The following is a 13,629-nucleotide window of genomic DNA, read 5'->3' as shown; positions in this document are numbered from 1 at the left end:
TCGGCTGGAGCGTCTGATTAATGGAATGAATTGATTCCGAGTTCAAAAAAAAAAATCTAGACGAAGTTGAGCAGTTTTTAGAAATGGATGGATTACATTAGTGAACTCATGGAGATTCGAATACTCACTAAAAACAAGTGTCCCACTTTTATCTAGATACGGATGCATCTAAATGCATTTTAGTTAGAGATGCATTTTTAGAAGTAGGGAGTACAATAGATACTCTCTCCGATCCATATAAGTAATATGTGTATCTAGAACTAAAATATATTTAGATACATCTATGTTAGTGATAAATAATATGGATCAGATGGAGTATTATATTGTAAATTCTAACATTTTTTATAAATATAGTCAAAGCTAGAAAGTTTAATTTTGACTATTATCTCAAAATAATTTTTAGAACTGTGTAAATATATCTATTTAGACAGTCTTAGTGCGTCGTATATCAAAATAAAGCTGAGGAGTCAATTGATTTGAAAACGGATGAATAATTGTGATGTGAACGTTACTACACCAGAGCATTTCCCAGGCGCAAATTCCGATGGCCAAACGGCTAAATAGGACGGTCCGTGTGCACCTACTCCCTGCGTCTACAAATAAGTGTACATGCGGGTATTTCAAGATAAATTATGAAGTGAAGTAAAATACATTGAGAAGATGCATCTCTCCTTTTTAATTCTTTCACCTCCAATGAGCTTACTGCATGTAGAAAACAAAAAAGAACATATGCTTAATATTATTGGATTTGATTTCCGTATGATAAGAAAAACAATTAAAATATATTGGAAAGATAGAAATCTGCTTCTTTTATAGACAAAGTTTAGAACTAGATGTCTATTTATTGTAAGACGGAGGGAGGAAGTATGCAGTATTTCTCTTCCAAACCCCTGCACGAAAGGGCCGAGACAGTGAGACTCGACTCGACTCGAGCGACAGGATAGGATTTATCTCCCTCTCTTTGCTCCTGCTCAGCTCTCTCCGGCCATGGCCGCGGCCGCCTACTTCCTTCTGGCATCCGCCGCCCCTTCCCTTCCCGCAAGGTTTCACCTCCCCGCAACCGCGACCACCCGCAGCCTCTCCATCCCGGCCTCCTCTGCGCCCAAGACCACCACTTCTTGCAGCTTGAGCATCAGGAGCCGCAGGCCAACCGTTCGACGGAACGCCGCAGAGACCTACGTCCCGGGCTCCGGGAAGTACATCGCGCCGGACTACCTCGTGGTATGCCTTCTTCCTGTTATACGCACGTGCTACTTTTCTGTAGTGTAGTCTGAGTGGGGGCTCTGCTCGTGGGTTTGCAGAAGAAGGTGTCGGCCAAGGAAGTGGAGGAGCTCGTGAGGGGGGAGAGGAAGGTGCCGCTCATTGTGGATTTCTATGCTACCTGGTGCGGGCCTTGCGTTCTGATGGCCCAGGATATCGAGATGGTATGCTCCTGTTAGTTCCACGCCTTTGAGATACTAGGAAACTGCTTGTGCGTTGCAACGGTTACCAAATAGTAGATCACTAATTAAATCAGTATGTGCTCATTATCTTGAGAAACAATCTATGATACTTCCAACCACTCATGTATCTTTGGTTTCAACCTCAATTTGGTTTCAAACATATGTTGGGTTTCAGCCCATTTCAGTGCCATTACCGCTTTAGTTATACGATTCCCGGAAATCCATTTTGGGTCATAGGTCTAGATGCACCCATTGCCCAAAAACCAAATTTCAAAATATCAAAAAAATCTGATAAAAAAGTTAGGTGTGCATTCGGATATTTTATGTCCGCACACAAAGTCTCGCGAAAAAATGACATTTTTTGTGACTTGTGTAAAAAAGACAATTTCCGGTGCTCTAAAATAGCTTCTCACGAGAATTTTATTTGTCTTTTTTCATAGCCCACAAAAATATATCCCTTCCCTTCTTCTCATAAATTTGTGTGTAAACATAGCATGTCCGGATGTACATCCAGAATTTTTTGACAAGTTGAAATACATTTAGAATGCATTATTCATAATGGGTGCATTTGGACCTATGAGCCAAAACACTATGTCCTGCGATTCCAATCTACTTTCTTTGCATCCTGGAAAGCAAAAAGTATTGAAACATAATGTAGAAACGGCTGAGTTGACAAAAAAAATCACTTAATATTTACATTGGGAAAATTACATGGAAAGATCATAAAAGAATTGGTTAAGGGGGGATTTTTTGCTTGGTACATTTCAAAAAATAAAGGTTGCAGATTTGAAAGTACATATTTTACACACATCTAGCCAACAGTACCAAACTAACAGCCTCTCCTAATGCAGCGTTAGGTCAGATCCGTCGTCGTCTTTAGCTACCAGTATGTTTTCTTCATACTAATCATAATAAGTTGGCGGTAATCCAAGTGACGAGCAACTGTGCATTGTTGCTAACAATGGGTCATGCTAGTTTCTCTGAAACATCTTTTATTCCCTGATTTCAAACTTCTTCGCAGCATAACACATTCGTCTAGAATACACAGAACATCGTATGGTGCACGAAGTCACCCAAATGAATCCAACTGTGCTATACTATTTAGCACGACAGAAGGTACATATACATTGATACATTTACTTTGGTAGCAATATCACCATGAGAGACAAAATCAGTGCAAGATGATGCATAGGCGTATACAGAAACCAATATATTTTCAATATATAGAGTAATTATTAATCTGTTGAATATAGCTTTATATATACTTCTAACCCTTCCTAATGAAGTCATGTACGTTGCCGTGCGCTTTACTGTCAGTTTAGCCAACCCAACATCTGTTACTAATAGGAGATTCTTTTACTCTAGAAATACAGATACGTCATAAACAAAAATTAGTAGAGAAGGAGACTACTTTGTTTCTCTCTGGGTTATCTACTCAGATGATTAGGCGATGCATGAAGTTTTTAAATTCTTTTTAGAACACTGTTGGGCGGTTTTTGTTAGTGTTCCCTCTCTACTCTCTTCCCTGTGTTCTCTCTCTCTCGAGTAAAAGCAGAAGATGAGGGACTAGCACTGAGAACACACTAGTTTCTATTAGCCTTTGTAGCAACGCAGAATACTGGCAACGAATGCCTACAAACTTAGCAACATATGCTTGCCCCAGCAACCTATGCTAGGAGAGCAACCTATGCTCGTACTCCATGCTTACCCTAGCAACCTATGCTAGGATAGCAACCCATGCTAAGACCCCATGCTTACCCTAGCAACCCATGCTAGGAGAGCAACCTATGCTCAGTTCCTTGCTTACATGGGAGGGGTGGTAGCACTATTTATACTTGTACATGACCCTTTAGATTGTTGCCATATGGCACAATCCAAACCTTACACCATACTTCTAGAGTACTCTACAAACTGTAGATATTTCATACTACTCCTAAATATCTTACTCTAGAACATTCCTAATTCTAGAGCTCTTCCTACATACCTTGGATACTTCTAGACATGCCTACACAAACCTATGTCCACTAATTCTAGAGTTCTCCCTACATGCCCTGGATACTTCTAGAACCGCATACATGCCTATCTATTCAGTACACAACTTATGTGCACTGTTCACACACAAGACACAACTCATGTGCCTTGTTCACACACACAGCAAACACATAACCTATGTAGTGTGAGTTGTGCCTTGTTCACACACAGCAAGCGCACAACCTATGTGTGCTATTCACACTACAGCCTGCACACAACCTATGTGTGTAGATCACTCCATGACAAGATTACGTTCAGGCTAACAATCACCCCCCTAACCTTGCCATCTTCGACCATCATCACAGCAGCGCTGGATGTTCATCTGCCGATGCGAAAAACGCTTCTTCTTTCTTCGGGTTGCGGCACTCAGACGAGTAGTGGCCACAGACGCCACAGTTCTAGCACCTCCCCTTCTTCTTCCTAACCTTGCGTCCACTACGCACACTGGTGTCTGAGTCGCTGCTATTGTCCTCGTCATTACGTCTGCTGCCATGACGCTTCGCAAAGGCATTGCCTCTGCCACCTTGCTAATCCCTTGGATGATATGGAAGCACAAGAACTCTTGCGTCTTTGAGGGCGCCCAGCCATCAATCCCATGCCTGCTGTCAACGATCAAAGAGGAGGTCAGCCCATGGGCAAAAGCTAGCGCCTAAGGGCTACAAGTAGTTCTGCAATCCACTTGGGATGTGCACTGATGTATGAACTAAAATATGTAATCCACCTCCTAGGAGGATGTAAAGCAAACTCTATCTTTCCAATGAAATGAAATGCAAAGGTCCTTTGCGTTTTCTCAAAAAAAGCAGGAATTTGTTTGAAGGATTAGTTGCATGATATAGCTGTCACTGAAACAAGAGAACATAACGGTTGGACTCAAGGGAAGTTTTCCTATTACATGCGAAATAGCTCATAGGAAATTTCCATTTGTTTACAATCTTACAAATTAAACAAGCTAAAAACTCGTAAGGAATACAATCAAATTTGTTTGAACCAAAGAGACCTTACGTTGGTGCAACCAAAAAAAACCTTGGGCAGGATATAAACTCATGGGGTGGAACGAAGCTTTTTTTCCCATAAAGGTAGCCGGCTAAGCTAATTTACATGCACCTCATTATCTACTCTTAAACCTCCATTAACCCTTGTTGCACCGAATCACGTGCACTGGGGTGGGGCTGGTCCCCTCCTAGCTCCGCCACTCACCTTGGTGCAAATAAAATGTCGTAGGATAGACCTCTTTGGTTTACATGATTTAAAAGAAATAGGAATACTGGAATAGGAAAAAAATTAGGAAGTAGATGCCTTTGCAGGATTTTAAAACGGAGGAATAGAACATATTAGGAATTAGATATCACGGCATGTTGAAACAGTCAGAGTTGCAAGCTTTTATTGAGTTTTCCCTGAAATTAAAACAGTATGGTTTATTATCACCATCTCTATGGCTTGGATAAATTCTGTCATCGAGCTACTGAGCCAAGCAAAAACGAGCCAGAAAAGTGTAGTGTTTCATTAAACTTGACTTATTTTAACTGTGAGCTTAGCCCAATGAACGAAGCCCATCAATTCCGTTAACTTTTTTTTCCACCCTCCATTTTCTTATTAGGACTTATTACTTGCACTAAATTTACCCCTTGCATTAGCATAAGCTTACAGCAACATTCCTTGGAATTCTGTATTGCAGCTAGCAGTTGAATACGAGGACAACGCCTTGTTTGTTAAGGTGGACACAGACGACGAATATGAATTTGCAAGAGATATGCAGGTAAGCACATCCTACCATACTGGCACACATAGAGCCTAACACCCTGTTTAATCATGTTTGTATCATTTTCTGAACAGTGTCATTTCTGAAACATACAGGTAAGAGGACTTCCGACGTTGTATTTCTTCAGCCCAGATCAGAGCAAGGATGCCATTAGGACTGAGGGGCTAATTCCTATTGAAATGATCAGAAACATAATTGATAATGAGTTGTGAATCGTGTGTAGGCTCATAGGCTGTAGCAGCTATATTTTTTAGTTCAAGCTTGTAGTTCTCAGTGTTTAGGTACAGTCCGCTGTGACTGATTAGAGCTTTGTGTTTTACTCGTACGTTTTCGGTATGGAAGATCTGCATGAGTGCCCGTCAAAAAAAATATCTGCATGAGTAGAAGGTAGGATAGGGGTTCAAACATGAGACTAACAACTACTAATTCAGTTATATATTGTACCAGTTTCGTGTTCTTTTCATGCACACCATTTTTTTATCCGATTTTACTGCATACAAATCACCTTTTTTTTTGGAGATTTTAAAATGGGCGGGTGTTTCTTCATTTCACAAGAATACATTGATCCTGTTTGCCGAAAACCTGCACAAGCGTCGTACTTCCAGAAAGGAGACTGTGGAACACTCAAACATCACATGCCAACGAAAAAAACATAGCAGCTCCCGGGTGCTTTGCCTGACATGTGTCTCTGAACCACTACATACAGATGTATTGTCTTTGTAAAACTGCACGTGTAGTGATCTTTTACATAAATACCTATGCCCATATAGTTAATACTCACTCCGATCCCGGAAACTCAATTTAGAATATTGTAATTGTATAGATATAACAAATTTGAACTAAAAACTTGACACTTATTATAAATCGGAAGGAGTAGATCATTTACTTAGACTAGCCACAGTGTGACTTATCACCGTATAGATCATGATGTGGTATCATAGTTCCTTCATATTTAATATTTTATAAATCTCAATGTAAACGTGTGTACATGATGTATTTGCCACTGAATTTTCTAGTTCCACCTCCTTCCTCATTAATTATAGTGTCACATCAAATTTTTATCAACATAGCATGCATGATACTCCCAATGTTGCTAGTCATGAGTACCACGTGATGTTTATGAAGCAGTAAGGCTTACTACTAATTAGTATTCCATGGTGCACCATTGATTACTTCATGATGGCTACTATTCCGTGCTACACCATTGAGTACTTTATGATGACTAATTAAATTCCATGATACTAATTAGTAGTATTCTATGGTGCTAATTTCTGGATTTCTTTTTTTGAAAACATTAAGTGAATTTATGGTATCTTAAACATCCTTTACCGAAATTAAAGTAAAAAACTAAGAATTCCATGATACTAATTCCAGGAAATTTCATGATACAATTTTCGAGAAATTACGTCTCTTCTAAAAAAAACTGAGAACTACATGATTTTAGTTCCATATTTTTCATCAAAAACCTTTTATTGAAGTCCCTATTTCTTCGAATTAATATATTATTAGAAAGTTAAGTAAAATTTTGAGAAATAATCTATCTGATCACATTTTGGTTATTTTACTTTTATATCTTTAGGCTTCCGGATGTTTTAACTAATACTCCCTTTGTTCCGAAATACTCTACGTGCTAGACCTCAAATTTGTTCTGAATTAGTCTATATTTTAGCTTTGTGATCAACAACAACACAAAAACGAAGCAGTTCTATTCTCTCTTGGATGTTATTATTACCAATGCAGCATTATTGGTTGAAGTAGTACTATTAAATATAGTACTAGTTTGTCTATTTTTTAGGGCTAGACTAAATCAGAAAATAGAGTATGTTTGATTGTTGTATTGATATTAATCATGACTTAAAAGGAAATTTCATGCCATTGCAGAAGGCTCGGTGATGTGGAGACACACGCATGCAACTGATTAAAGCCTAGTTCTATTACCCACAAAACTGGTATTGAGGAGCCGGTGGGTCTATGCTGACTCCAGGCTTGTGCTCTAGCTTTGTGTGGTGTTCTTTTGGTTTCTGATCCGTGAGCAACGATTACGTTTTATGTGCAGGTCGTTACCACTGAGCCGTTGGTTTCACAAGCGATTCTAACTCGACTGTAAGCACAGATCGCTGCATATCTCCCACCGATTCGGCTCTCCCGCGCGCGGGGGGTGGGGGGGGGGGGGGGGGGGGCTAGTACTATAATGTCTTTTGAGGAAAGTCACTCTATAGGTCTATGCAGACTACTCATTTAATGCACTCCGAGCATTATTCCTCTCTTCCACTGATGCCACGGCGGCCCGATGAGCAGGGGTTTTTATTGAAGATATTGTTGGTGACTTGAATGATTTCTAAGTTTTCTGAGTGTTAGCATATCTGTCCTAGGTATGGATGAGGCATGCGTAATCATTCGTTTTCGCAGTGCAGCGTATAGGCTTATTTCGGTGCTAGACCCTACATCTAGCCTAACTAGGGTAGAAGAGGAGACTACACCTAGCCTAGCTACCTCTTTGTCTTCTACCCCATATTAAAGCTTTTGGCCTTTGAAAATGATCGATGTAAAAATTGACTTCTGATTTTGTAACATATTCTAGAAAAAAAGTTCAACTACATCTGTAAAGCTTACTAATTTCTGTTTCGGTATGCTTGAAATAGATAATATCAATTGTTTGTTATGGTGGCTTTTCCACAAATTTCTACTACTACTTCACTAGTTTGTTCACCATAAATTTCCAACATTTATGTTGATCGCTAGAGTTTGAGAAACCAGTTTACGTTGATAGCTAGAGTTTGAGAAACCAATGGTGTTTGATAATGTTGGATATGATTATTGATTCTCGTCACATAATTTTTTTGTTGTATTTCTATACTTCTAGCATTAGTGGTGGTCAAAATAAAAATCAAATTAGACAATAAAAGATATGACTATGAGAATAAAATAAGCCACTAGTGGTGGATGTGCTTCTCATATGATGCATTTAAAAATAAAATAAGCCATTCATTATAAAGAAGATATTGTTTTCGATAGATTTGATATATTAATACCAACATTATATTGAGTACACTTGATCTCCGAAGAAAAAAAGTTGTGGCGAAGACCACACATAGCCACCTTATTAAAAAAAGAAGAAAACACAAATATGCAACAATAAGCCCGAACCACTAACACCATCTCAGACAACACATCAACTATGAAAAGAGTTCCCAAACATTGACGCCTTCAAGCGTTGTCATCACCTGACCTAGCTACCAAAGGCTAGATCATGTGTTTTCATTCCCGAACAAAGCGTCCAATAAAAGAACAAAAAACACATAAACATCCCATGAAAGTATAACGAACAAAGGCTAGATCTAGAACTTTCACTATAGGATTGTAGACTTATACTTAAAGAGGAGCACTACAACTAGATACATTGTACACACAGACATAAGCACCGTATTGGAATAACTAACAAAGACTAGATCTAGGATTTTCGCTATACGATTCTAGCTTGTACTCGAAGAGCACCACCAAAACTAGGCCACCATATATAAGTTTGTTTTTTTCACTCGGATTAACTCTGCAGCTGTCAGCAACTCAATTTCTAATCACAGGAAACACGAATACCCTACTGGCATCCAATACTCACGCACGTGTATGTTCATATACGGAAAACTGCTTGATACGACCCGATGTATATTTTGCGTACTCCGTATCAGTTTTTTTCTGATTAAGAAAAGGAAAAATTTGCTACAGGACACTGTTATTTTCTGCCATTTGCTGAAACACACCGCTCGATTGTATCTTTGTCAGGTACCATTACAATTTTGTGGCACATTTGCCATAACACACCACCCAACTAAAAATGGAAAGTTTTGCACTTTTGCCTAGGATAACTAGTTTTGAAGACAAAGACCAAAACTTTCCGTTTTTAGCCAGGTGGTGTGTTCTGGCAAATATGTCACAAAATTGTAATGGTACCTGATAAAGACATAATCGGATGGTGTGTTTTAGCAAATGCCAAAAATAACGGTGTCCTGTGACAAATTTTTCCGAAAAGAAAACCCAATAAAGCTGACCACAATGTTCTCTTGCCGTGTGCTCACTTGTCCGCACCGTTGGATGAGAATCGTGTGGTTCTTGGAGATATGGACGACGACTATGCGAACCATCTCGCACGCGCGGTTCGTTTTGGCTGTTTCCCCCTCCTGGACTCCTGGTCGCATTTCGTTCCCCACCATTTTTCTCTCCCCTCCAGCCCACTGCTGCGTGGCGACGAGCTCGTTGCTCCCCGCCGGCGTCTGCGCTGCCTCCCGCCGGTCGAACCGTGCCTCTGCTGCTCCTACCGGAGGCGTCTCAGGCGCTCGTCGTTATCATCCGTCGAAATCTCAAGAGGAGCAGAGGTAGGCGGAGATCGGCAAGGGAGCACCTCGCTGTGATTTCATGGCCATTCCTTGCGATTCCCGGCGATTCACGGCGGCTACTGCGGAAAGGTAATGCACCGCGCCCTTTTGTTGTTGGAGTAGGATGGATTTGTACTAACGTCCATGGGATTTGCGGGGTTGTAGTTTTTTTTTTTTTTTTTTTTTTTTTGCGATAAGGGGTCGTAGTCGTTTGGTAGCCCTGATTTGGTACGCTTTGTTCGTTTGGTCGTAGTTGATTCCATTATTCATTGTTCCGATACTCGATTTTAGTCTACTTTTCTGCATGTATCAACCCCTTTTGGTGTTGCTATGAAACTCCCCGCTGTTCGTTCTGTTGCTTGCGAACAGAGGTTAGGAGCTCACACTTTTATGCATGCATTACCTGCATGAATCCATTGAAATAAGTATGCATGACTCTCTTTGGACTCTCTTTGGAACCGACAGGGTAGGTGCTTCATGTGTCCTAGGTGGGATGCATGTTTAGATGTATATTTTTGTTGCACCTCACTGTAGATTACCATATAATATGTGATGTATGTACATCCCACTGTTTCTGTAGAAGTATAATAGTTGGTTTGTACATGTAATAGTGGCGCCAAGCTTCTGGCATTCTTTGTGAAAAGAGAGTGCCACAAAAGCTAAAAGGCAAGTTCTATAGGACGGCGGTTCAACCCCCAATTTTCTATGGCGCTGAGTGTTGGCCGACTAAAAGGCGGCATGTTCAACAGTTAGGTGTGGTGGAGATGCGCATGTTGAGATGGATGTGTGGCCACACGAGGAAGGACCGAGTCCGGAATGATGAAATACGAGATAGAGTTGGGGTAGCACCGATTGCAGAGAAGCTTGTCCAACATCGTCTAAGATGGTTTGGGCATATTCAACGCAGGCCTCCAGAAGCTCCAGTGCATAGTGGACGGCTAAAGCGTGCTAATAATGTCAAGAGAGGACGGGGTAGACCACACTTGACATGGGAGGAGTCCGTAAAGAGAGATCTGAAGGACTGGAGTATCACCAAAGAACTAGCCATGGAAAGAGCCGCATGGAAGCTTGCTATCCATGTACCAGAACCAAATCGGAGATCTTATGGGTTTCACCTAGCCTACCCCAACTTGTTTGGGAATAAAGGCTTTATTATTGTATTGTTGTTGTTGTTAGGATGATGAGTTATTTTAGTTCCATTTATATTTAGAAGCATATTAGGTAGTATATTAGGAAATGACTATAACCCCATTCCTTGGGAGGGATAAGAATTTTGTAAAATCAAGTATTAGTATAGCACCGGTGCTTAGTCTTCTTTTGCGAAAATTCAGCTGATCTTTTGATAATCATAGTACAAACGACTCTAAATGTAATAAAAATTACAAATACGTCTTTGGACCATCTAGTGACAACTACAATGATTAGCGCGAGCCGAAAGCGTGACGCTGTCCTCACCCCTCCATCACTAGAGCCAGGCAAAGCTTGTCGTAGTAGAGTTTATTGTAGTAGACATACATGAATTCGTCGTGCTAAGGCCACAAAGGACTAGCGCACTAGAGCATCGACCATCGCCAATGATGACAACCGTAGATTGGAAGAGACTAACATGAAACCCCACCAACGAACAAAAAAATTGACCGGATCCGGTGCTTAGTTGATAGATTTTGGTCCTTCTTTTTTTAACCCGTGTAACTGAGAGCCTATTTTCTTTTTGGATGCAATGGACACCCTCTTATTATGTACTCTGGATGACATTGTTGGTGCCTCTTTCCTTGGCCGGTGCTCCTTGTTGCATAATATGTTACACTCTTACTTTCACTATGTTCTTCCTTATTAAATTATTATGTATGTTATTTGTTTCACAATTAACTACTATATTGCTCACGTACTTTATGAAAGTCTTGATACACACCTTTCATGATTGCATGAATTTCACGTTTCAACGAGTCACAATGTTTGAATTTCTTTGTTTCTGTATCTTATTAGGTCATCTATACATTGAATGAGATTTCGGGTCATCAAAGATAGTTCACGAGCAGAGCACCAGCCTTGTCAGGTACCGATGCTGACTCGGTGAGGAACCACATTCAGAAGTTAGTTTATGAACAGAGCACTAGCGATGTCAGGTATGGATGGTATGGAACCACCTTCAGAGGTTTCTGCTGATCCATCACGTTCACAGAACATCATTGACGAGGATGATGATTGGGTGATAGTCAAGAAACAGCGGGTCACCATATTGATCCCTCCACTATCACCTGCAGCTGCAAGCCCTCAAGCTGGTACACTCAAAATAAGTTCCAGACTAACTAGCCTACCAAGAATGAGCAGGAGGAACTACCATGCCGCCACAAAAAAACAGGTTACTATGAAGAAATTTCAGGAGTCCTCTCTTGAGGTCCTCGGAGTTGATGGCAGAATGAAGACAGCTCAAACCCATCCTTCTGAAAATATTGTCAATCAAGATTATGCAATGATGAGGGGACAATCGTCACGAAGTCCTGCTGCCCCTGTTGTAAAGTCTGACTGGACTAAACATGCAGATCATGCTGTTAAAGGACTGTCTCATCAGGCTGCTGAGATAGCAACAAGTTCACTTCAAAACACATATGAGCTCGGGCTGCCAATTATATCTTCACCTCTCACAAATAAGGTATTGCGAGCACGGCTTCTTCAGAGACGGGTTGTTCAGTTTGGTGGCCTGAGGAATTGGCTTTTGACTTGTGGTCTTGGATGGTTTATCAGTATATTGGATAATGAAGAGATGGGGATGTATCAGATAGTCTCTCTTACAATGAACAAGCTGAAAGAGATGGGTCTTATCGCCGTAGGACCACGGAGAAAATTAATTCATGCTATTGACAGCCTCTGCAAGCCCCGCCAGTTTGAGATGTTTTCATGATCTCAAGTGTTTTCAGCTGGTTATATGTTTTGATGGTAATCAGTTCAATGACTGCAGCCGTATGCAAATCTATTGAATGGTTCAGTGTTTTGTTGCAACCTAGATCACAAGATGCAACTAATGCAAAAGGAAAATTAGAACCTGCACTATGAAATGATCCATTATAAGAACATTTCACTACAAGCAGTTGATGTCCTGTAAATGAAGATATGGGGTGGCATGTAAAAAGACTTCCTTTCTCTTGCATATATGTTTTTTGCTCTCTTTTGTGTCCTTGTCTTCTTGTTCATTTGGGACCGCTTCTCTTTGGTTCTTGGCTGTGTTTGTCTGAACAATGGTTGGTAACAAGTAGAATAGAATCATCACTTATCTGCTCATGTACATGGGGGAATTTTAGGTGTTCAGTAAACAAGCACGAAATGGCCTGTTTTATTTTAAAAAAAATGGGAAAACAGATTGGTCTGGTGTTTCTTCATAAAAAGTTGAAGTCACACGTACATGCTTGACTAAAATTATTCAACCGACAATGAGTAGCTAGCTGCATGCGTGGAGTAGTCTTACAGTTTTTTTTTTTGACAACTAAATCTTACAGTTAATAGCATTTCAAATACAAGAACTTGCACATGACTTGGAAACTCATCAAACAACTTGCAAAACGTGCATGGTGGTTGACGTTGGGTTAATTTAAAGACACCCTAAGCCCCAATGTCTTTGGGATTATAGAGAATAGTGCTGATTGGGTTCAAAATAACGTCCCAAATTGATTTTCCCAAGTTCTAACTCTAGCTGCCCGATGGCGCCAAGATCATGTGGTGGTAGGTCAGCAACGGCAGAGAGCGAGCGAGCATCGGAGAGACCGAGGGGCAATTGAGGATGTCTTTGACACGGGGTAGCATGTGGGGGCAAATAGAGCGCGCTGCTCGCGGCGGCACCGGTAGCTGCAGCGGTGGTGAAGCTGAACTCTCGACAAAGGAGATATGTGTAGTACTCCCCTATATCTGAACCCCAAAGTTATTTGGCAGCCGTCCTAGCTAGGTCTATATGGCCAGCCGTCTAAATAGGATCTACCTTATACCCACCAAGTAGTGTTGTCAATTTATTTGATAACTGGCTCAATGGTGTGGA

General features: G+C 40.7%; 2 protein-coding genes across 2 annotated transcripts; both read left to right on the top strand.

Moving 5' to 3' along the window:
- The first annotated feature begins 883 nt into the window (after positions 1–883).
- LOC124684656 (thioredoxin-like protein CITRX, chloroplastic) lies at positions 884–5,695 on the top strand. Its single transcript, XM_047218929.1, has 4 exons — positions 884–1,221; positions 1,302–1,424; positions 5,149–5,229; positions 5,328–5,695. The coding sequence occupies exons 1-4, from the start codon at positions 988–990 to the stop codon at positions 5,442–5,444; spliced, it is 555 nt and encodes a 184-aa protein (XP_047074885.1). The 5' UTR covers positions 884–987; the 3' UTR covers positions 5,445–5,695.
- A 3,743-nt stretch (positions 5,696–9,438) lies between these two features.
- LOC124684646 lies at positions 9,439–12,777 on the top strand. Its single transcript, XM_047218920.1, has 2 exons — positions 9,439–9,692; positions 11,589–12,777. Exon 2 carries the CDS (start codon positions 11,704–11,706, stop codon positions 12,502–12,504), a length of 801 nt encoding a protein of 266 aa, XP_047074876.1. The 5' UTR covers positions 9,439–9,692; positions 11,589–11,703; the 3' UTR covers positions 12,505–12,777.
- The last annotated feature ends 852 nt before the right edge of the window (positions 12,778–13,629 follow it).

This window comes from Lolium rigidum, chromosome 1 (genome assembly GCF_022539505.1).
Source record: "Lolium rigidum isolate FL_2022 chromosome 1, APGP_CSIRO_Lrig_0.1, whole genome shotgun sequence".
In the NCBI taxonomy this organism is placed as follows: Eukaryota; Viridiplantae; Streptophyta; class Magnoliopsida; order Poales; family Poaceae; genus Lolium; species Lolium rigidum.
This window is presented reverse-complemented; position numbering and strand designations above follow the sequence as displayed.

Bases quoted from the DNA above. Each gene is read 5' to 3' on its own strand.
- LOC124684646 (XM_047218920.1), top strand. From the start codon at position 11,704: ATGAACAGAGCACTAGCGATGTCAGGTATGGATGGTATGGAACCACCT.
- LOC124684656 (XM_047218929.1), top strand. From the start codon at position 988: ATGGCCGCGGCCGCCTACTTCCTTCTGGCATCCGCCGCCCCTTCCCTT. The intron at 1,222-1,301 runs GTATGCCTTCTT...GTGGGTTTGCAG, and splicing joins TCGCGCCGGACTACCTCGTG to AAGAAGGTGTCGGCCAAGGA. The intron at 5,230-5,327 runs GTAAGCACATCC...TGAAACATACAG, and splicing joins AATTTGCAAGAGATATGCAG to GTAAGAGGACTTCCGACGTT.